Genomic DNA, 22,275 nt, shown 5'->3' on the forward strand with positions numbered 1-22,275 from the left:
AGGAGCTTCGTTTGCTACGTGGCTTTTTAATCTGCAGGTGCAGTGCCATGTCCCAAGTCAGCAGCACAGAAGATGGGGTGGGAGAAGAGAGGTGGCAGAGACGTCCTCTAGTTTGTACAGTGCATTGGATCAGTTGTGCTGTTTATCAATTTAGACTCCAGAACTTCAAAATGTTGGTTTATTCATATAAAACTGAGGAAATTTAGTTCTTTAATAGGATTGAAATCTGTGCGTGTCTGGGCACAGACTTTCAGCCAGTGGAGTAGGTGCTAGCAGAGACGCTTTGCCCACTTTGCGCCTGAGCCAGAAACTGTGTGTGGTCATTTGCTGAAATGGTTTTTGCTGATATTTGCCAAAAACAACGGAAACAGGAGATGTGAGGCCATTGCCGCCTCTGTAGGGAAGTGAACTGTGATGGTTGTAGGCACCAGATTAAAGGAGATAGTCCTAATCATCCCCAGGTGATCTCGGAGGATAGGCTTCTGATGCAGTCTGAGAAGATGATGAATCGTTTTACCCTTTGCTGCTGGAGAGCAGACTGAAAAATCCTGTGTGCTTGAGACTTTAATTTGTATTTCTAGTCCCCGAGTGTAGGTAACGAATTTATCAGCAGGTGTTGTCTTCCTTGAATTTTCTTCCTGCCCTAGTTGTTGTCAGGAGTGGGACTGTAGGGTTTTTTTGGCCAGGTTTGCTTTGTGATCCCATCGGCCTTACCCGTGTTGGTCTCTGGAGAGGGATGCCTTGCTGCGCAAAACGCCCGTTCGCAGGGCTGGAGGGGTGGTCTTGCACCCGGACGCATTCCAAAAGCTGTGGAGGGCAGCTCTGCTCAGCCGGGGGGGCCCAGGGGCGTCAAGCAGGGAGGAGCCACGGCACAACCCGAAATACGAAATGGCCCCAGTGCGAGCGTACAAGCAAGGCTAGCGCTGGACTGGGGGCAACGCGCACGGCAGATCTCATCTGCTTCCGCTGGCACTGTGTCTTCCATGGGGGAACGTGACTGTAGCTTGTATGGCTTTGTTTTTTGCTCTGGTTATCCGGTCATGCTGGAGAAATGCTAAAAGCTGTAATGGTGATTGCTTGCAGATGTGTGCTGAGCTGGGGCACAATAAAGAGGACATCACCTCCTGGTTTTCCAGGCATGGCCACCCGCCTGGGAGTATGGCACGGGCTGGAAAATCATGCTGCAGCAGGCTGGGTGCTTGCTGGATTGGGGCTGTGGGTCTCCTTGCTTTTATGTTTTGATGTGTGAATCATCCCAACGTGTTCTTGTTTTCTGCTGGGATGACAAACTGCTGATCTACATTCGGAAACTTGCATCTGTGGAACTCACATAGGTTCTAAAAATCAAACTAGTCAAACAGTACATTTTTGTGAAGTTAATGCTCTTAGGTTGATTTTGTTTATGTTGGTAAACTAGTAATTAAATGAAATGAGTGGCAGTTAAACACATCATGTAAATGCCATCTCTGTCATGTCACGTTCTCCATCAGTTTCCTCATAATCCCTCTGATTTCTTTAGCTTCCAAGAAAACTTGTTTTAGCCGGGGTATTAATTCTGCAGAGAACTTTAATTTCGGGTGGGGTGCGCGTGTGCCTGTTGGTGGGGCCAAGCATGATCAGAAACCACGTTAAGGTGCTGTTGAGCTGAGAAGGGACAACTACTAGGGGACATTAATGAACTTTTTAATGCTTTTTTCCCTCCTAGGTTGGTACAGAGGTTATACACTACGAAAAAAATCCAAGAAAGTAAGTGTTGCCAGAGCGGCGTGCTCGTTTTTCTCTTGGACAGAGGTGTATTACGGCATTGGGTGCGTTGTTATAACGGAGATCTCGGGCATGTGGTGCGGTACTGCGTGGGAGCGATTCACCATGTGTCTGCTGATCTCCAGTAACTGCTGCTGTCTAGTCTCAACCTGTAGTAAATGTGATGTCTTCAAGTTAACTGAAACTTATTTTAGCAAGGCCTAACAGCTGAGTTGCATGTCTCTGTTTTTGCAGTTGAAGGGTCTATATGTATGTACGGTCACTATAGATGTGTTGGAGTGCATCAGGGTGTTTTCTGCAGTAACTGGTGTACCAGAGCCTTTGCCTCAGTAAGAAGTTCAGAACTTCATGTTGTAGTTGATCTGTTTAGAGGCAGACACTTTGCTTCACTGTCTGTTAAATAATGTATTACTCGTAAAACGCAGTTGCATTTTGGAAAGCGATATGGAGATGTACATTGTGATTTCAGGTCATTCTCTGCGAGAGGGGGAGAGAGACTTCTGCAGTGTAATTTCGCCTAGTTGTTAGGCTTTCAGTGTGCATAAAGGGCTGCTCTTTATAGCAGCCTTTCTGAAATAAAAAGAAACAGCACAAATACGTCTTATATCATTGTGTTTTTATTTTTTAGCATTTTACTTTATAGTAGTAATTAACCAGAATTAAATGATTCCTGGTTTTGCTTCTTTTTTCACTTAAATGCTTAAAATGTAGTGTTTGTCTACAGAGGTGCATTTTGAGTTGCATCTGCATGTCTAAAAGTACAGAGCTGAGTTGTGTGGTTTGTCCCACCCATTTCCTAACCAGGCCTGTTCTGTGGCTTTTTCTATTCTATTTTGATATTTTCTTTTTTTGGGAATACAGTAAATTTCTTATGACCATGTTTCACGAACACGGCTTGTACAGCCTAGGAAGCAATTACACATTCTTCTTGGCTTAAATTAATTCCCCATGTTGCAGCATTTGTCTGACTGCTGCTACATGCAATGATTTTTTTTTTTTTTACTTGGATGAAATGACAACACCGTCCGCCCCCCTCAGTTTCTGTAGCTTTCTAAGAATTTCTTTTTTGCATTCCCAGATAAGAAAACTGAACTGCTACCTTGCAGAGTGAGGTGGAGGAACTTACTTTCTCAGCTTGACTTGAATTCTTTTTTAATATGAGCTTATGCTACTTTGAAAATATTATTGTCTTTCTGGAATCTTGGGATGAATTTAGAACATTTTTTTTTTTTTTGAGATGCAGCACTGGCCTTTTGCAGTGCTGTCTGTTGAAGAGGTTTTTGGCGTGTAGCACTAATGATAAGTTGGCGGTAGAAGGCACTACGTTATGTGTAGTCTGCGTACCGTGGGTTGCAGCGCAGGATGCATGCGTTCTGCGTGTGCCCGTTCATTTTGCAGCGAGGCAGCCCGCTATGCTGCCCGTTCTTAGCAGGGTTTATTTTAACTGGAAGACTGGAAACACTGGAGAAAATGTCTTGGGAACAGAAGCAGCATCTTATAGCAGGGTAAAAAAGCTTGGCTGGATGTGAGGAAAAGGAAGCAGCAGACCTGGAATACAGGCAAAATGTCATTTTAGAGTAATCTATTTACAATCATCAGCCTTTCACGCTTTCAAAAGCAAGTGTGTCTTAATTTGCATCTATATATAATGATCCTGGAGAACCGTGGCAAACCGTACCTTGAACTATGGGAGGAAACACCTCTTTACAGGGCCACTTATGATAGGCTATCGCTGCTGTTTTCTTCAATACTGTGAAAATACCTTTAAACTGTGTTAGCTAAGGTTACAGGAACGCCTTCAAAGGACATGTCGTACAAAATTTAAATGTAGGTTAAAAAAACCCCAACCCCCCAAAAAACCCCACCACAATATAACTGTTCTGATGCTTAAGAGGATGTGAATGGCTCTGCAGACCTGGCAATGTGTCCTGGCATATTTTTAGTTAATAGATAATTAACCAGTTGCATATAATATTTTAAAACATTTATTTTATTTTTCCTCTCCCTCCCTCTCAAAGGGCATATTTCCTGCCTCATATATACATCTTAAGGAAGCAATAGTTGAAGGCAAAGGGTAAGTTTGATTTGAAAATGATGAAAATCCGTTTTCCTATTTGTAGCTATGTAATTTTGGTGTATTATCAGATAACCTAAACTTGTTTCCAGTTAGTTAAGGAGCTGATGATGAAAATGTATGTGTTTCTTAAAATATTTTAAATCGGTAACACCTCAAGTTTGAAGGCGCTGTCATCAGCAGTGCTTCTAGCTAGTGCTGTCCTTAGCTGCATCGTCGTAGAGTTGAACTAGAGCATAACCTTCTTTGCATTTATGTAAATGTTTCAGAAAAATTAATAATCTACCATTTTTCTTTAACTTTTATTATTCTCTCAACCAATAATTACCTAGATTAACTTCTTCTGCTCCCTGCCCCCTGCTTTAGGTCTAACTTCAGTTTTTCCAGCTTCTTTTATCTTCCAGCCCTTGACTCTTATGGCTTCTGCCTGGTATATGAAAAGAGGCCTTTGATGAGAGATACCTTTCTTTTATGCAGATGAAATTTAAGTAATTTCTTCAGTAGATCTTGTAGACTGGACTCCTCACTGAAAGCCATTATCCAGGCATCATTTTCTGCCTTACCTAGTTGTTCTGTCAAATTGTTCATTTTGTGATTCTCATGCTCCCCTGCCTGATGTGTGCGACACTAAATAGTTTGGGCTATTTTTTTGTCATTTAACAACTGTTAAAGTTTAGATCTTTAGCTATATAAAATCAGCATTGCTAGAAATGCATGTAAAAGTTCATAAAATTGATATGAAAGTTTTTAGTTAGGGAAAAAGAGAGCCCCAGAAAAAAAAAGTGCACTGAAAATAATAAATAATTATCCAGGTGTGAAATGGAGTGCAACAGGATTAAAATATTTCATTCCTTTGTGCCTGATTTTATTTTTATATGCTGTTAAATATGTAAATGATAAAACTACTAATCATGAGATGGCTGCATAATGACATCTTTCTTGCTGATTGCAAAACTGCCTTTAAGTACCCTACTTCTGAAATATTAAAAGATCTAGCTGTTGTTTCTTACTTTCATGGCACATGATTTTAAAACGAAGTCATACAGAAACTTAATGGTAATGACTTGCATGCTTAATTTTTTGCAAAACAAATGTTTTGAAAAACAATGATGCATGGCATTGTAGGTCGTGCATATCTGGTTTCATCTTCATTGCTTCTTGTAAAACTAGTACGTCAGCAAGAAATGGTATGGTGAGGTGTGTATCGATACCCTGTGAGTATAGAAATAAGGAGGAGGGGGAAGAAAGGGTGATCTCAGTAGCATAGTCTCAGCCCATCGAAGTACCCTTTACATTGCGTGGATGTACTAGTGTACGCTTCTCCCATGTCTGATGGTGCGTGCTTTGTAAACCTATAAATTTGCGGTAGGTGATGTTATTTTCAATCCTGTCATTACCGAATTGGCTTCGGAAATAGATGGTTCCTTTTTAGAAGTGATTCTACCATCCTAACAAAACTAATGCTCAATTCAAACTGTTTTTTCCTCTTCATTTCAAGACAACATGAGACAGTTATACCCAATGAGCTCCCCTTGATTCAGGAGGTTACCACAACGCTGCGGGAATGGTCTATAATATGGCGGCAACTATATGTTGTAAGTATCAACTTAAGACAATGTTCATAATAGTATATGGTTCATGAAGAGTGACGCTGTGGAAGGTAGAGTGAGAAAGATGAAGGAACTATAAATGAAATTCCACTTAATATTTCTAAAGGCTACTTTTAATGCTGAAAAGCTACTTAACACAGAGGATGCTAAGGCACAAATCTCAGTAGTGTTTCTTTTGAGTGTTTTCTCAAATACTGTGTATTTCTTGTGCAGATTCAGGTTTTTACAGAGCATTACCTTGATCAAGCAACGTATTATTGAGCAATTATGACCTGTTTTTTCATGGAGTGCTATTGTACAAAATACATTGGATTTTTAAGATACATGTTAGATTTTCCAGATCTGTAGACAATTGTGTAAAAGAAATTAAGAAAATGGTTTTGAGGGCAGTTCTTAAGGCTGTTCATCTATGTTGTGAAAAAATGGAATATTTGATGCTGAATTTGTAGGTGTAAACTTAAGCCTTTGAAAAGTAATCAGTGTACACCTTTTACCTCTCAGAATTATTTTAAAGTTGATTGTTCCCAATTTATCCTGACCTTTAGTTACATGCCTGATTATTTTCATAGGCTTCAATTCCAAGCACATAAGAATATGTTATTAGAAATTTATGGTAATAAGCATTTGCACTGATAATCTCTCAGGTGGGATGATAGAAAGATACAGTAGCCATGAATCTATACAGATCAGAGTGCTCGTAAGCAAGGTCTAAATAGAGTTCAAACACACACTTGAAAGTGCAGTTCAGATGTAGAGCAACAGAGTGCTGGAGGATGTAAGGTCCATTAGCTCGGCCTTCTCACGCGCTTGTTGTGTAAGGTCACTGTATCAAAATAATGTAAAGATGAAAGTGTTATATTTAAAGTACAGTTTAATGCAGAATCTCTGTTTCTTATAACTATGTTTGAAATCTTCTATTGTAAAAGTTGTGTAATGAAGACGCTAACTGGAAATGAAGATGGTTGTATTGACTACTGTGGTCACACCCATGAAAACAGAGATTAAAAACATAGTATGCTGGAAGGGATGTAGTGTTGTAGTAGATGAGATGGAGGATATATAAAAAGGGAGCTTTAAAGTGATGTGATAGTAGAAAGGTCATGTGTTGAGGAGTGAGGAAGAAGTAGATGGGCAGAAGCAAACTAGGAGGAGCGGAATCTGGAGAGGGCACTGAGAACAGCGTTGCCCTTGGTTCCTTTGCTATATGCTGCTGAGGACAGTGAGGATGGCATTTTGACCCTGATGTTTTTTCTTGGGGATTACTCTGGGTATGAAATCTGATATTGCTTAATGTCAGAGAAATACCACTTGCAGAACTGCCTGAGACTTGATTGTGGCACACACATAGTGAGAAAGGAGGAACAGAAAGAGACATGGTTGGAGGTTTTCTTACCAAAACTTGTGTGTGGGAACTTTTAGGAAATTATAAAACACTTGTTCTAACTAGCAATGTGTAACGTCGCGTTTGGCATGCGTTTACTTCCATGAAGACACATGAACAGCTAAACAATTGGGTTTTTAAGTGCTTTGCAGTTCAAGAGCAGGCAAGGTGTGGGGCTCTCGGTGGCCTCAGTTTGGTGGCAGAAAGGGTTCTTAGTCCCTGTTACAGCTTGAGTCTGAGTAGGCAGATCATTTAGTGCATCTGGTTATGGTTTGTATCTCAAGGTTTTCTGTGAAGTTAACTGCATGTCATCAATGGCCAAAAAGAGAATTAGTGCAATGGGATTACCTTCTCAAAGGAGATAGGTTGACTGGAGGTAACTGGTTTCAAACTGGTTAGTCTGCAGATTAGAGGTTATCCACATTTTGCATATCAAAAGTAATTGAATGACCAGATTTATGCCTCTATTTGGTCCATAATTTGTGTTTGTATATTGAATAGGTATTCAGTTTTGATTTCCAGGTAGCAGAGGATGTGGCATGTTCTTCATCTTGCTAGTTTATGATTGCCTCCAGCATTGAAAATCATGAACCTCTTTCCCATTTTGATTTGTCTGTATTTAGGTTCCAGCCATATGTGGCTGTTGTGTCTTTCTCTGCTACATTAAAGAGCTTTTAATAACGGGTATTTTCTCTCTGTGAAGGTTCTCACACTATAATCAAGTCAGCTTTTTGATAATCTGAACAGACTGAAGTCTTTAAGTTACACAGTTAGATATTTTACCCTGAGTCTTTGAGTCATTATATTCTTTTCTTGCTCCTTCTGCAGTTTTTCATTGTCTTTTATATAGTAGAGACTTTTTTTTTTAAATTATTTAATTATTCCAGTTGGTTTTAATCAAATAAGGCCTGGGTGTAGTCTGAATGAAAGATAGCTACATGTAGCCTGAATAAACCATTGATGTAGGGTGTTTAGAAAGATGTATTATTTTTAAGAGTGTATTAACTAGTGTCTTAAATTTTGAGAGTTATGAAGACAGTAAGAGAGGCTGCTTCTGGGTAAGATGAAAGGATTCTGGGCCTCTGTGTTGTCTCTGTCTTGATGTTATCTTTAACAATAAAACTAAAAGGCAACTTGAAGTTGTTCTGCAACTTCAGTTTTGCGTAGTATTGTTTGTGCTAAAATCGTTGTGTATATGCACTGTCCCCAGTTTAAACCAACACGTCAAATTCTGTTTTGTGGTTAAAGATTTGTTTCTTTGTTTCTGAATGCATGTGTGTATGGGCATGCATAGAGAAAATGCTCTGGAAAAGAGGCTTCTTCCGTTCTAAGTCTGGAACTTTCTACAGTTGTATGACTTGAAGATACTACCAGGTTGGACGGGACCTCAAGGATCATCTGGTCCAACCTTTCTTGGCAAAAGCATGGTCTAGGCAAGATGGCCCAGCACACCGTCCAGCTGAATCTTAAAAGTGGCCAAAATTGGGGAATCCACCATTTCACTGGTGAGATTATTCTGATGGCTGATTTTTGTCACTGTGAAAAATTTTCCTCTTGTGTCCGATCAGAATCTCCCCAGGAGTAACTTGTACCCATTACCCCTCGTCTTTTCCCTGTGACCCCTTGTAAAAAGGGAGTCTTCCACTTCTTTGTAGCCACCCTTTAAATACTGGAACATGGTGATAAGGTCTCCTCTAAGCCTTCTTTTCTCAAGGCTGAACTAACCCAGTTCTCTCAGCCTTTCCTCACACGGCAGGCTTCTCAGTCCTTCGATCACCTTTGGGGCCCTTCGCTGCACCCTCTCCAGCCTGTCCACATCTTTCTCGCATAGCAGGGACGAAAACTGAACACAGTCTTCCAGGTGTGGCCTCACAAGCGCTGAGTAGAGTGGGATAATGACTTCTTTCCCTCTGCCGGTGATGCCCTTGTTGATGCCACCCAGCATCCCATTGGCTTTCTTGGCCGCAGCAGCACACTGTTCACTCATACTGAGCTTGTTGTTCACCAGGACCCCCAGGTCCCTTTCCACAGAGCTACTCCCCAGCTTGGTAGATCCCAGCCTGTGCTGCTGCACTCCTGGATTGTGTTTTCCCAGGTGCAAGACCTTACGCTTGTACCTGTTGAACTTCATAAGGTTCTTGGTTAGCCCACTCTTGCAGCCTATCCAGGTCTTCCTGCAGGGTGGCTCTCCCTCCCAAAGTGACCACTTCCCCACTCAGTTTGGTTTCATCAGGGTACACTTGATCCCATCGTTGAGATCGCTTATGAAGGTATTAAACGGAGTTGGACCCAATATCGGTGCCTGAGGGACTCAACTTGTGACAGATTGCCAGTTTGAAAGGGAGCTATGTACTCCCACCCTCTGGGTGCTGCCTGTAGTCCAGTTCCCCACCCACCACGCAGACCACTTGTCTAGACCGTAAGGCATCAGTTTCTTTAGGAGGGGGCTGTGGGAAACTATCAAGAGCCTTGGAGAAAGCCAGGTAGACAACGTCCAGTGCTCGCCCCACATCAACTGAGCAGGTTACTTTGTTGTAGAAGGTGATCAGGTTTGTCAAGTATGACTTGCCCTTGGTGAATCCATGCTGGCTTTTCCCAATCATGTGCTTCATTTGACTTATTATTGCACCCAGGAGGATGCATTCCCTAACTTTCCCAGGGACTCAAGTGAGGCTGATGGGCCTGTAATTTCCTGGATCCTTCTTTAAGCCCCTCTTGTAGATGGGAGTGACATTAGCCTTCTGCCAGCCTTCTGGGATGTCCGCCCGTCTCCATGACCGCTCATGGAGAGCGGCCTTGCAACAACATCAGCCAGCTCTCTTAACACCCTTGGGTGGATAATGTCAGGCCCATTGACAATGGTCAAGCTCCTGTAATAGTTCACATACCATCTTCCTTGTGTCCTGGCTTAGCTGACTGTTGCTGAGGAAAGGTTGTGTGCGCTGCTGCGTACTACTTATATCCATAGTTCCAGGTTTTATAAAAAAAAAAATTAAGGTGTTTAACTTCCTATAATGTTTAGTGCTTTCCTGGTTTTTCACTTTCCTTCAGGTGTTACCTGTGGACTTGTAAGGTACTGATGCTCTGGGCTGTGCACACTGAGGCATTTTAAAGTGTTACTCTGCAGATTTAACTGGGCGGGGGGAAGTGTTCTCTAATGTGTTGCAGATGGAGTATTGCAGAACTTGAGCCTCTTGCTCTTAAAATGGACCATTTTTAGTCCTGCTGTACTCTGTATAGAGGGTCACTGAATAAAGTTACTCTGTGAACCGGGAAAAGAGTATCTTTCCCTTGAATGCCTGGTCTGAATACAGTATGACCTGGGTTTAAGGTAACATTAGCACAAGCATTTGCACTTATTTAGATACTAAAGCAGACTGTAAGAGCATTTGTATTCAGTGTTCTTTGCTACAGGAAGTTAGGCTCCTATTTTAGAGCTAATTGTAGACTCTTACCCGTTTGAATTTGTATTTCATAACTGCAATTTGTTACATGTATTTAAAAGATTCTCAGTAGACTTCAAAACTAACTTCTGCCCACCTTTTTCTTCCAAACAGCAAGATAACAGAGAAATGTTTCGCAGTGTAAGGCACATGATATATGATCTCATCGAGTGGAGATCTCAAATACTGTCTGGGACCCTACCCCAAGATGAGCTCAAAGAACTGAAAAAGAAAGTGACTGCCAAAATTGACTATGGCAACAGGTTTGTGAACAATATTTTCCAGTTGTTTACGCTTAAAACAAAATCAACTTGTGTAATATACATTATCTATCAGTGACTTCTTGCAGGATTCTTCTATTCCTCTATTTGTGGAGATGTAATATAGTATATTAACAGTGCTATTATGGCAAGATAAAGAATGAAGTTGATATAGCATCTTTAAGGTGTAGTACAAATTGTAATATGTAAAGTAGAATCCATATGTAACTCTCTTACTTGATGCTATTTTCAATTTGACACTGGTATGAAGTTGTACTTTTTAAGGTCAATTGAAAAGTGCATATTGCCTCCATTCAAAATATAATTTAAACTCTACTTGCTTCTGCAGCATAAACAGTTGTTGCTTTCTCAACACCACCAGCTGCATGTGCCCTGAAGTCACTTAGCTGTAATATGATGTTGAAGGATTTGGCTCAAAAGCATAGTTTAGCTCATTGTTCCTCTACTTATATTGTGTCCAGCTTGTACCAGAAGATTAACAGGCAGATTCAATAAAAGAAAGTATATATTCAACAGAAGAGAATGGAAATTGTTAAGGAAATACTTGCTTAAAAAAAAAACAACCAAGAAAACAGCAGTATAGGTTGCATATGTTAGATACGGTAGTAATTTAGATGTATAATCTCACCAAACAGCGGTCTGGATTTAAGGACAATTTTTTTAAAATACAAGTTTTAGATTACAGGTTGTCTAAACAGTTATGACTTTCCATTTTGATGAAAAAAGAGAAATCATATTGTACTCTTCAATACGGAAATTATTTGAAGCACTTCTTTGAATACTGAGAGACAGCATTATAGTACTGCACACCTGGGGACTGAGAAAGTTTTCAGCAAGCCAGTCTTTAAGTCCCTTGTGATGTAAATAACTCATTAGACTTCAGCTATTTGTGTTTTATTCCTTAAGAACTGCCAAATTTGCAGTATTTCTGTTCATGCACTTTATCAGCAAAAGCTGTGATATAAAAAAAAAATCAGTAACTGCATTCAGTCAGTAATTAGCATTTATAATCCAAGATATGGACTGTTGTACCTCAGTAGACAATTAACCAGATGTTGTTGATATTATTTGTTTGGCTACTGTATTTTACCATCTGGCTAAGGAGTTGGTTAAAGTTAGTCTGAATAACCTCCAGATGCTCAGTGTTCAGATACAATGGAACATCTTGTGCTGTGCTTTATATTCACAATGTTCTGGTGGACTAATTAAGTGATCAGAACATTCTCTGTGGAGTACGGGAGGGATGTGAATTTGAACTTCTGAGTAAATGCTCACAACTGAAAGATACCATATGTTTCTAATGTAGCCATACATTCACTTTTGTCTCAAATAAGCATGAATAATGATTTCAATATTCAGACAGAACAAATCCGTTATGTTTTATAAATGTTTTCTGATCTAGTAATACCCTAACTTTTCCTGTTTTGTATAATACTGATTTGTAAATAAGATTTTTTTTTCTATAAATAAAGACAACAATTTTACTGCATGTTGTCAAAACTGAGGAGTAAAAATGGTCCTATGAATTTGTATTTTTAATGTTTTCCTGAAATTGGGTCAGGTACTTTTGTTGTGAAAACACATTTTTTGTTCAGTTGCAAAAATCTGTAACTGGGACACTTAGGAAAAGATTTCAGTTTTTTTTTGAAGCGTCATTTGCAAGTTAAAGGATAAAACAAGGACATTAAGTCAAAGGAGTGTTAATTTGACAGTGTGTGCAAACATTCTTGTCCTGTTAGTGTGTATTGGCTGGGTGATTAGTTTTTCTCTGCATTTCGGAGTTATGTTTTTTCCTCTGGTCCTGGTGAGTGTTTCCTATGGAAGGACTCTGCTTTTGCTCATCCAGGGCTGACGTTAGGATACAAGTGGCCAGTGGGTGTATCTCCTGCTGTGTCTGCTGCCCGGGAAACTGGAGTTGAGGCAGCAAGACTGTTTTGGTTGCTTTTCTATTTGGTTTCAGTGATGAAACTGCTTTTTCACTAGAAAACTGATCTGGGAGCTTGATGGTCCAGGGATGCTGAAGAGGGTTTCATGATGACTAGGTCCAGTTACAGAGTAGAGCTTAGGAGGTGTTCCTTGATAAGCAGCTGCATGCTCTCTGCAGCTTCTTTGAGTGATGTTCATCCACCTTTGAATTAATGCAGTGCAATTAATTGGAGGGGTTTCTGTATTGACCCTGTTCAAGGCTTTGTTTCAAACCTCCAGGTTTCCTTCTTGTCAGGGAGGGACGAGGAGTGAGCCTTTAAGTACATGAAACACGTCTTCGTCTGCCACAGCTCCTGTCCTTCTTTTCAAGTGATTGCGGGTCATGTCCAAAGGGCACTTACTCTCAGATAAACCACGAACCTCTCTGTGGCTTATCAGACACTGCAAGTTTGATTTAAGCTCATTGATCAAACATATTTCAAAGCCAAAGTTACAGCAGCTCCATCGTGAGAAGTGACTACAGAGTTAGAAGAAAATAGAGACCACATGTATTGAAACAGAGGTGAGGAGGTCAGTCTTAGGGAAGATAGGTTGAAAAATGTGGATCAGCCTAGACCTGATTTTTTTTCCTCAATCCTTGGTTCTGCTGCCAGCACTTTAGTAAAGTGAGAAGATGTGAACGGTCTTTCCTAAGACTGGATTTGATTATGGCAGAAACCTTCCTCTCTGCAGAAGGTAATCATGGACGTTAACACCCTGCTGACAGAAATCTGGCTTCTGCTCTAAATAAAGGGAAAAACTTACGCCTTCTTTTATCTTGTAGGTTTAAACTAAAGCATGAATATGCCTGCTTGGGAGGAGAATGTGGAGCGGGACGAAATGAACTGACCCATTTGCATGCGGTGTGACTGTAGTAGTTTTTTGTTCAAACTGTCAGATGAATCAGAGGAGGTGGCAAAGTCTCCTGCAAATTTAGTTGTTTAAGAAATTGCTTCTCCAGCTGTTCTGCTATTTCATTTACATTGGTTCTTTCTGTGCAGTGGGAAAAAGTGACTTCCAGTCAGGGATGGTTATCTCCAGGCTTAGTGACATGTTAAATTGTGTTAGGTATCAAATAATTTCTTTCTGTCATGTGTTGTGTGTGCATGACTTTAATGTTAAACAATTGGCAGATGTTTTTTAAGCACTTATTTGAGCACTGTTAATTCACAAGCGTATTTTCTTGTTTGTTTAGAATTCTTGACTTAGATCTGGTCGTTAGAGATGAAGATGGCAATATTTTGGATCCAGAGCAGACGAGCACAATTAGCCTTTTCAGAGCACATGAAATAGCTTCTAAGCAAGTTGAAGAGAGGCTACAGGAGGAAAAAGTAAGATGTAGTATGTGCTGTAGCTTTTCCCTTTGAAACGTAAGATTGTGAACCGTTATTTTAGCATTGGTAGTGAAGACTTTGATATGTTTATGAAGTGTTATCAGGCTTAAACATTTTGTAAGAACGTGTATGTCTTAGGCTGTTCAATTGTCTTTTTCATCCTTTAAAGGTCTTAGTAGAATTTGTGGTTAAGACCTGTAAGTCGACTACGTTTGTAGGTTAATAGCAGAGATGCACATGTAGCAGGTTTGTACGTTAGGTTGTAATGAGAGTTTTATTTTTGAGACTCAAGTAGAATAATGTCCTCATTATGTTTGTGTGATTTCTGTATGCTAATACTGAAAATTTATTTGTTTGAAAAACAGAGGACAAATTTAAAGGCTTTCTCAGATTTGAATAATCAGCTGCTTTGCAATTCAAATCCTTATTTTTAAAAGGAAGAACTTTCCTATCGTAAGAAGTCCTGCCTGTGTCAGCAGCAGTTAGTGGAGCATGGTATTCCTGAGGAGTTGCTCATGAGTGCGTTAGTGTAACTTAACGAGTTACTGTGTCCTGTTGAGTTGTAATGGGCCATACACGCACTTGCAGCCCTTACCAAACTTAGTGTAAAAATATGCTGGTTTGAATGGGATTTAATCTATTAAATTTTTGCATCCAAAGTTCGTCCTTTGTCCCTGCCTCAGCTGGTTTCCTTTTTGTCCCATGTGCTTTCCTCCCTTCTGCCTAGATAAAGTAGTTTGTGGAACATTTATGGGAGCTAAAATCTGAGGGGTAGTTCACCTGTACAAATGGCACTGTTTTCTCTCCTGTCTTTCTTGCACTCTGTACCTGTCAGAAAAGTATCAGACAAAGCAAAGACCAAACTTTGTGTTTTTTTTTTTTTTTGGTCAGATCTGTTTGAGGCTCTATCTTTTCCTCCATTTGTTTAGCTCTCTTTTTAATATGTGAAGGCATCTCCCCCCTCGCCCCCAGCCTCCTTTTTCTTTTTTTTCTTTCTCCTTATGTTGTTGCAGTTCCACATGGGAAATGCAATTCATCATAGATCCTAATACAAACAAAGATCACAGGAGTAGACACTCAACAGAAAACCCGTCTTCTGTCTGAAAGGTTTTAGGAAAGTTTTATAGTGGTTGGATATTTGTTTGGCTAAGTTAAACTTAAGTTTCTTCTGTTCTTGAATTACAGTCTCAGAAACAGAATATTGATATCAACAGACAAGCCAAGTTTGCTGCAACTCCTTCATTTGCTTTATTTGTCAATTTAAAAAATGTAGTCTGTAAAATAGGAGAAGATGCTGAAGTCCTGATGTCTCTGTATGATCCACTGGAATCAAAATTTATCAGGTCAGTGTACTCCTGAGTGTACTCCCTAATCTGCGCTTACTCAATTATGGCAGTGAGGTCCTTTCGCAGGATGAGAGGGCATATGAAAGTCAGATTTCTGTGAAATGTGTAGGACAGGGTCATCTGGGGACTGACAGTGTAGCAGCATTTCATTGTTGTGTTCAGGACAGCATCAGGCAAGTCCTTTCACTGTGGGTAGGTTTGAGTCGCACCGTTCCTCATCACGCTGTGCCTGTGGCTCCCCAAGTGCAGAGCTTAAATGAGACGTGAACACACCTGCAAGGCTGTGCGCCCTCGCGTAGCAGCGGCTTTGGCACCGAGGTTGATTTCTACGTCCCCTGCTTCGTTAAAGGAGTTCTTAGACTTTTTTTGCTGAAGAGTTGCTTGCTTTTTATAAAGTTATATACACGAAGGGAAATGCCAGCTCTCTGCTAAGTAAACGTTAATTTGTTTAGGATAAGTAGATTGCATTTAAAATATTCTTCTGTAAATTCTCAAGCTGATTTTATCTGCTTATGTTAAAGGAAGCCATTTAAACAAAGTCCTCAAAATACTCTTTTTTTCAGTGAAAACTACTTGGTGCGATGGTCAAGCTGTGGACTCCCCAAAGATATAGACAGATTGCATAACCTTCGAGCAGTATTCACTGTAAGTGTGTTGGGCTTCGTTCAACTGGCAAACTTTAAAGCATGTGTTTCATAGCCTGTGAGTAACAGAGGAATGTGATGATCGGTATGTAAACAGGGTAGAATTACCTGTGCAGGCAGTGATTCTGGGGAAGGCTCAGATGAGGCGTTTCTCCTAAGTGGCTACCAAAAATTCTTAACACCTGGCTAAAACCAAAGTTTCTGTGAAGTTTTAACTTACTAGAAATTATTTGGCCTCCTAAGCATATAATATACACAGAGGTCAAGATAAGACATTTAAGTACTGTTACAAAAACTCCTTTACTCTGAGGGCAGTTTGCCATGTGCTAGAGGCTAGCGCAGCGAAGGCAAATTCTGAGCAGCAAACCTTCTGCCTACTAAAATGGTACTTGGAATTCAATTACTATAAAGTAATCTGAAGAAACTATTATTTCTAGGACCTGGGCAGCAAAGACCTGAAAAGAGAAAAAATCAGTTTCGTCTGTCAGATTGTGCGAGTGGGCAGGATGGAGCTGAGGGACAACAACACAAGAAAACTAACCTCTGGACTGCGGCGACCTTTTGGAGTAGCAGGTAACTCTGAGTTACAGATACAGTGTGCTGTATCTGTCTGTATCACATTATATTCTTGCATAGAAGGTTGGGTGTGTGAAACTCCGATGGGTTGTATAGACTCAAAATTGTTCCCAGGTCCTGGTTAATCGGACTGATTGCTGTGTTGCAGAGTTGACTGTAGCTTTCAGGACTCACATTTAGCTAGAGATGCCAAGGGTTATTTGCAACACGATGGTATTCTACAGGAAAATTCTGAAACTGCACAGTTGATAACTCCATCCCTCCTCTGAGTCACCATGGCTTCCAGTCCCCCAGGGTACTCCCTCAGCACCCCTCTTCCCGTGTTGATTACTTAATTCAGTACGCTTTGTTTTTGTTTTCAGTAATGGATGTTACTGACATAATTAATGGAAAAGTTGATGATGAGGACAAGCAGCACTTCATACCATTTCAACCGTAAGTAGGGAATAATTGAAAAGAATAAGCAGAAGTGAAAGAATTAAGATTTTAACTTTCATATAAAAAACCCAAACATTTTTAACTTTTGGTTGGAAGAAGTGTTCTGTAGATATTCTGAAGTTAATTTGTTTCAGTGTGATACTTTATCTTGAGTAATACTTATTAATACTACTTCTTGATAATTTCCCATTAGTTATAACAGCAATAGCCTCAGAAACGTCGGTTTTCTTCTAAGACTTGCGTTTAAAGTATGCATTCCCAGTTCTGCAGTCTTGTTTTCCTTTTCTTTAAAGATATCAGGGTGATAATATGCAAGAGGTGAAATTCTTAGAGTGCATTGCTGGTTTATCTCTGCCTGAGAGTGATAAAGACCAGCAGCACTACCAACATCCACTGCAGGTGACTTCTGTGAAATTAGTAAATGATAACATTTATCTTTTTCTTGGTAGTAGATATAATTCCATAGTAGGGGCCACAGTAATTGGAGTACAAACAAAAAAGTTGAGAATTTGAAGGATGGCTTGATATACCTCCTGCAGCATCTTCTCATGATTCAACTTTATCATGTGAGACTCGTACCATAAACCTTAGGTACTTTGGTTGGATGGTAAGGGAGAGGATGTGTCTGCTGCGCATTCCTGTTACAGCTGGTTCACAGAATCAAGGAGACCAGTCTGCTATGTGAACCTGGTCTTGTTTTTAGTCATCTAAAACTGCAAACCTTTCCACACTGACTCTAAGGTTGCTGACATGGAGTTTGACAGATGCTATTTTACAGCAATTAAATTGGCTATTAGTAAATATGGAGTTGGTGTCCTTTAAAGTACGGACACATATGAATAATATCAAAGATCAGTTTTGACTTCAAGCCACAAAATCATATGAAGAAATATGGATTTAATAGCCTGGATTTTTGTGAATATGTAGATGTGTGCAGAGAAAGTGCTTTTAGAAGTGAAAGCTTACTAACAATAGAGAATGTTTGGCAAATGTTTCATTCCGTCTCTAGTTCATAGGGTTTTTTGGTTGTTTTTTTCATTCCATGAAGTGGGGAATGGTAGGAGGGATAAGTCAAATGTGTGTAAAATATGAATGCCTAGTTTTCCCATTGTGCGAAATGTTCGACTGCCATCTGTTCAAAAAGGCAAAACATAGTTATGTTAGCTAAATTCCTTGATTAATGTACTAATGGATATTCAGGAGGCTTTTAATAATATTAAAAAAAAAAAAGCTTGAAATAATGTCAGATTAACTTTATTTTGGAAAATAGGTTTAATTCAGGGAGCCCCTGTGGTTTGAAGATGTAGGGCTACTGAGAGGATTGCAAGGTGTGCAGGTGCGATAGGGAGCTGAGCGGGTGGCTGCCTCATGTCTGAAACTGTTTTGTTTGTATGCATCAGTGTTGCTGGAGTGGTATAGAAACTGTTCATGCGAAAATCAGAAGAAGAGTTCAATTTTTCAAGGGAAACAGGAGTTTTTAGGGAAGAGTGCATTCATGATATGTTTACTGTCTGGTAAACAATAGCGAGCTTATTTTTTAGTGAGTGTGGAAGTATTCAATGAAAATGAATCTTTGTGTATCAAAGTGGATGCTAATGGAACATCTAGTTTTCTGCTCCATTAACACTGATTTATTTTTTCTGTATATATAAATCAGCTTTTTGAAGAGATGTATGATATGATTTTTTTTTTGCCACACTAAATTTAAACATTCTTCTGAAAAAGTATATTTCAAAGCTTACGGATAATGTGAAAACATGCAATGAATACTGGTGTCATTGTTTCCAATGTAGACTTGCACTATATGAGAGACACATTTTTCTTCTCATTCCATGCTTTGCTTCTGTTGTACCACATGCAATTCTGTTTTCATATCTTTGTTTGTATTCATTCACTAGCCACCAACACAATGGCTGTCAAAAGCACTTGGCAAGATTACTTAAATGACACTTAATGCTGCTGTTTATTTATAGTTTCCATCTTTTCATTTTATTCATTAAGTTTAACGGAACGTTTGGATTGCCTGCTTTTCTTCTTCTGTGCCATTTCTATGAGATTTACCGTAGCTTTGCCTTCAGCTGGTATGCACTGCTGCTTAACCTACGGAATGGCAGAAGTGACCCTGGAGGTCTTGCAGGGCCAGTCTACTATACGTGTACGAAAGGGAAAACTGCCTCTATAGGTTTTCACTGCTTAACAAGGGATTCTCAGGTGGGGGACATCCTTCCTATTCTCACGAAGTGTTCCTGGGGCCTGTGCTCGCACGTCCCCGAAGGGAGAAGTAACAACGCAAGTGTGCTGTACTTCTCTGTGGTAGATCAGCGTTCTTCTGATTAATGATCTTCCTCTGTCTGTCTTGTTACCTTTCCTGTCCTCTGTCTTGCGTTGACTAATAAATACTCTTTGTCACAACTATGATATGATCTTGTGTGTTCCCTTGTTACTGTGACTTCTGGTTTTCTGTGACCCTTTGTTTCCTGGTGTTGGTCGTCATGTGCATCCTCCAGGCTAGCGTTGGATGACGCCATTCGACACAAGCAGCTGAACATATCATCCCGTTTTTCACCCAGGGTGGCAGGGGAGAATGATTTCCTTCAGACTGTTATAAACAAAGTGATTGCTGCTAAAGAAGTTAACCACAAGGGTCAGGGTATGTACTGTTCTTTATATACACCGGTGTGCCTAAAACTGCTCTTCACTTGATTTGCAACATGTGATGATTTTAATTTTGGATTAAGGGTGCATAATATAACCTTCGCTTCTTCGGTGCTGTTTGGTAATAGGAAACGTGTTCGCACGGTTTGTTCCCCCTCTTCCCCCTCCTTCAGGGCTCATTGTGCTATTTCCCCCAGCCCTGCACCTTTCCCCCCCCTTTCTCTGCATTGTCCATCGCTTGGACATCTTCATATTTCTGTACTGGAAATGATGACTCTGGGAGTCGGTTCTCCTGCCCTTGATCTGTGGACTTTGGCCTCCTCAGGTTGAAGGAAGGGATATTCTCTTCTTTTCCTTCCTTTGCCTTATCCTTCCTCTACGTGCCTGTGCTCCCAGCATTTGGCTCCCTCTTGAGAAGACCAGGGCATTGCTCCCGCCAGCACCGCACCCGCCTGGGCTCAGGGGTGGTAAGGATGGAGTCAGAGCAAGGCAACCCCACCGATGCCTTCCCCTGCGGCAACTGAGTGAGCTTCCGAAGTCTGGCTGGGGTTTTTTGTGTGTGTATATACAACACTTCATGATCATAATGTGCCTGCCAGTTAAAAAGTGAATTGTGTGATAGCTCAGCTGTTACTCTGCTGGCTGCAGTATTTTTTTTGGAGTCTCTGCTACGCCGGCCAGCGCGGCGTTTCCACCAGACACTGTGTGTGAATATCTGTATCGCTGGTAGGGGGTATCTGAACAATAGACCCAAGGAAAATTACATGCTGTCTTCTGATTTTTACTAATTAATGGCAAATAAAAATCTAAGTAAACTGTTCTAAATTGTCCATTAGCTAAAGAGGAAGACTTAGATCTGCTTTTCTCCCCGGTTGTCATAGGTGACCAATGTGTATCAGAAAGGAGGAAACATGTTAGCTTTTTTAATTCATTTCAGGTTTTTTCCCTAAGGAAACGGAAAAGGATTAAGAGTTCTTGCTTAGCCAGTCAGTGTAGGTACAGTTACTGTTTAATGAAATAGCAGCTGTTATTACCATCTCTGGAAACTAGTCAGCATACAGCCTTTTATAAGAGACTTTAACAGAAGAGAAAGCTAGCTGCCAAATATATACAGAATGAATGCATAGCTAATTGTGTGTGTAACAAGATAACCTACAATTTGTTGTATAGGTTAATATTTTTTGGTTTTTTTCCCTAGATTTTAATTTTAGGATTTTCTTCTGCAAATTGCTGCTGTAATTATTTCGTGCTTAAATTTTCTTGCCAGTTGCTTTACCAAGTGTGTAAGACTTCCCCCCAGCTTTGGTATCTTTCTTTTTCCTACAAGTGTGCCTGAGGTTAGTTGACAAGCAGCAGCTTTTTAGTGGCACCTTCTGCTCCTGAAGAGGAAAATGTCAACTGTGTGAAGCTGATGCTGTAGATTTTTGTGCTCAGTGCAGTAAAAACAACTTGTGGGGGAGGTGGTGATGAACCAATTCAGGGTACATATCTGCTGTTGGTGCTGTCTTTATTGGCATCTCAATATTGGTTGATTGCAATACTTAAGTTTTTCCATTCAAATCAGTGTTGCCACTTCTCTTTTCTTCTTGTGGAAGATAGCGTTTCATGAGAAAGAACTTGTGAGTTCAAAGGAGAGATGAAACCTTGAGGCAGTTCTGCTAGCGGCTTAATAACTATATTTCCACCCTTTGTGGGAAGACTTAAGTGATGAGAGAAGTCTAGTTCTCAAGGTCCTGTGAGGAGGAGGGATTCTTCTGGGGTCACTCTGGCTTCATGCCATGGGCGCCATAGACTTGCTTCCATTTTCACAGCCCAGACCAGTGGGTCCAGCTAATAACCAAGGGTTTCCTTCTTCCAATTTATGTTGTATGGTGCTGCTAACCTGTTTTTCTTCTGGATGATGTCAGGTTCTATTGAAATTTTTAGACTGTGTATGGGAAGCTGTATGCATCTGCTTTTGAACATCTTGCCTAATTCCTCCCTACAAAGATGCCTTCTAGATGGTATTGCTGCAAAGTCAAAGGCCCAAGTCCTTATCTTGCACAGATTTCCAGTTTCTCAGGGTTTTTATTAGCTAGTCAGCTTCCAGGTGAGGTTTTTATACAGTTTTCCAGAAAGTCTGTTATAATTGGACATAATGTGTGTGTACTTACGTTTCTGCTTGAAGTGGTGGGGTGTTTTTGAGTGTTTTAAAACACTTTATAAAGTGTATATTTTGTAAATGAGGAGCAGTTACCTTAATGTATGTTCTTACATTTTAGAATGTGTAAAAAGAAATCTTTAGTAACTAGAAGAAAACCCCAGTTTAATAATTGTGATTTTTATACAACAGGTTTGTGGGTGACTTTGAAACTTCTTCCGGGAGACATCCATCAGATTAGGAAAGAGTTTCCACACTTAGTGGATAGGTCAACAGCCGTGGCTCGGAAAATGGGATTTCCTGAGATTATTATGCCTGGTAAGCCATTGTGTGAATTAATGCTGCTTTGTTAAATTTTAACCTTCTTTAAATATCTGTACGTATGGAAGTTTTTTGGGGAAAAATAAAAGATGAATTTAGGGTATGGTGTACATTAGAAATAATGGATTGTCAAAGGATTTTGTCTCATTCAAAATAAATGTAAAATACGTTGGTAATACCAGTCATATGTGCTGCATAAATAAATAAAACTACCCCCCCGCCAAGACATGATCTCACAGTGACAGGGGAAATTATCTTTTTCCAGTGAAGAAAAATGTGTACAGAGGAAATACTTCATATTCT

General features: G+C 40.1%; 1 protein-coding gene across 1 annotated transcript in view; it reads left to right on the forward strand.

Annotated features, from left to right (window-relative positions):
• Nucleotides 1-22,275, forward strand: part of LOC104625661 (dedicator of cytokinesis protein 1) — a gene marked incomplete at its 5' end in the record, with an annotated part of 76,977 nt that overhangs the window by 4,215 nt on the left and 50,487 nt on the right. Inside the window, 11 exons of the mRNA XM_010293348.1 lie at nucleotides 1,706-1,746; nucleotides 3,783-3,838; nucleotides 5,337-5,433; nucleotides 10,387-10,535; nucleotides 13,714-13,849; nucleotides 15,038-15,195; nucleotides 15,762-15,843; nucleotides 16,280-16,415; nucleotides 16,781-16,853; nucleotides 19,427-19,506; nucleotides 21,844-21,969. Coding sequence (XP_010291650.1) covers nucleotides 1,706-1,746; nucleotides 3,783-3,838; nucleotides 5,337-5,433; nucleotides 10,387-10,535; nucleotides 13,714-13,849; nucleotides 15,038-15,195; nucleotides 15,762-15,843; nucleotides 16,280-16,415; nucleotides 16,781-16,853; nucleotides 19,427-19,506; nucleotides 21,844-21,969 — 1,134 coding nt within the window. The remainder of the gene's footprint in view (nucleotides 1-1,705; nucleotides 1,747-3,782; nucleotides 3,839-5,336; nucleotides 5,434-10,386; nucleotides 10,536-13,713; nucleotides 13,850-15,037; nucleotides 15,196-15,761; nucleotides 15,844-16,279; nucleotides 16,416-16,780; nucleotides 16,854-19,426; nucleotides 19,507-21,843; nucleotides 21,970-22,275) is intronic.

Source organism: Phaethon lepturus, unplaced genomic scaffold (assembly GCF_000687285.1).
Source record: "Phaethon lepturus isolate BGI_N335 unplaced genomic scaffold, ASM68728v1 scaffold388, whole genome shotgun sequence".
In the NCBI taxonomy this organism is placed as follows: Eukaryota; Metazoa; Chordata; class Aves; order Phaethontiformes; family Phaethontidae; genus Phaethon; species Phaethon lepturus.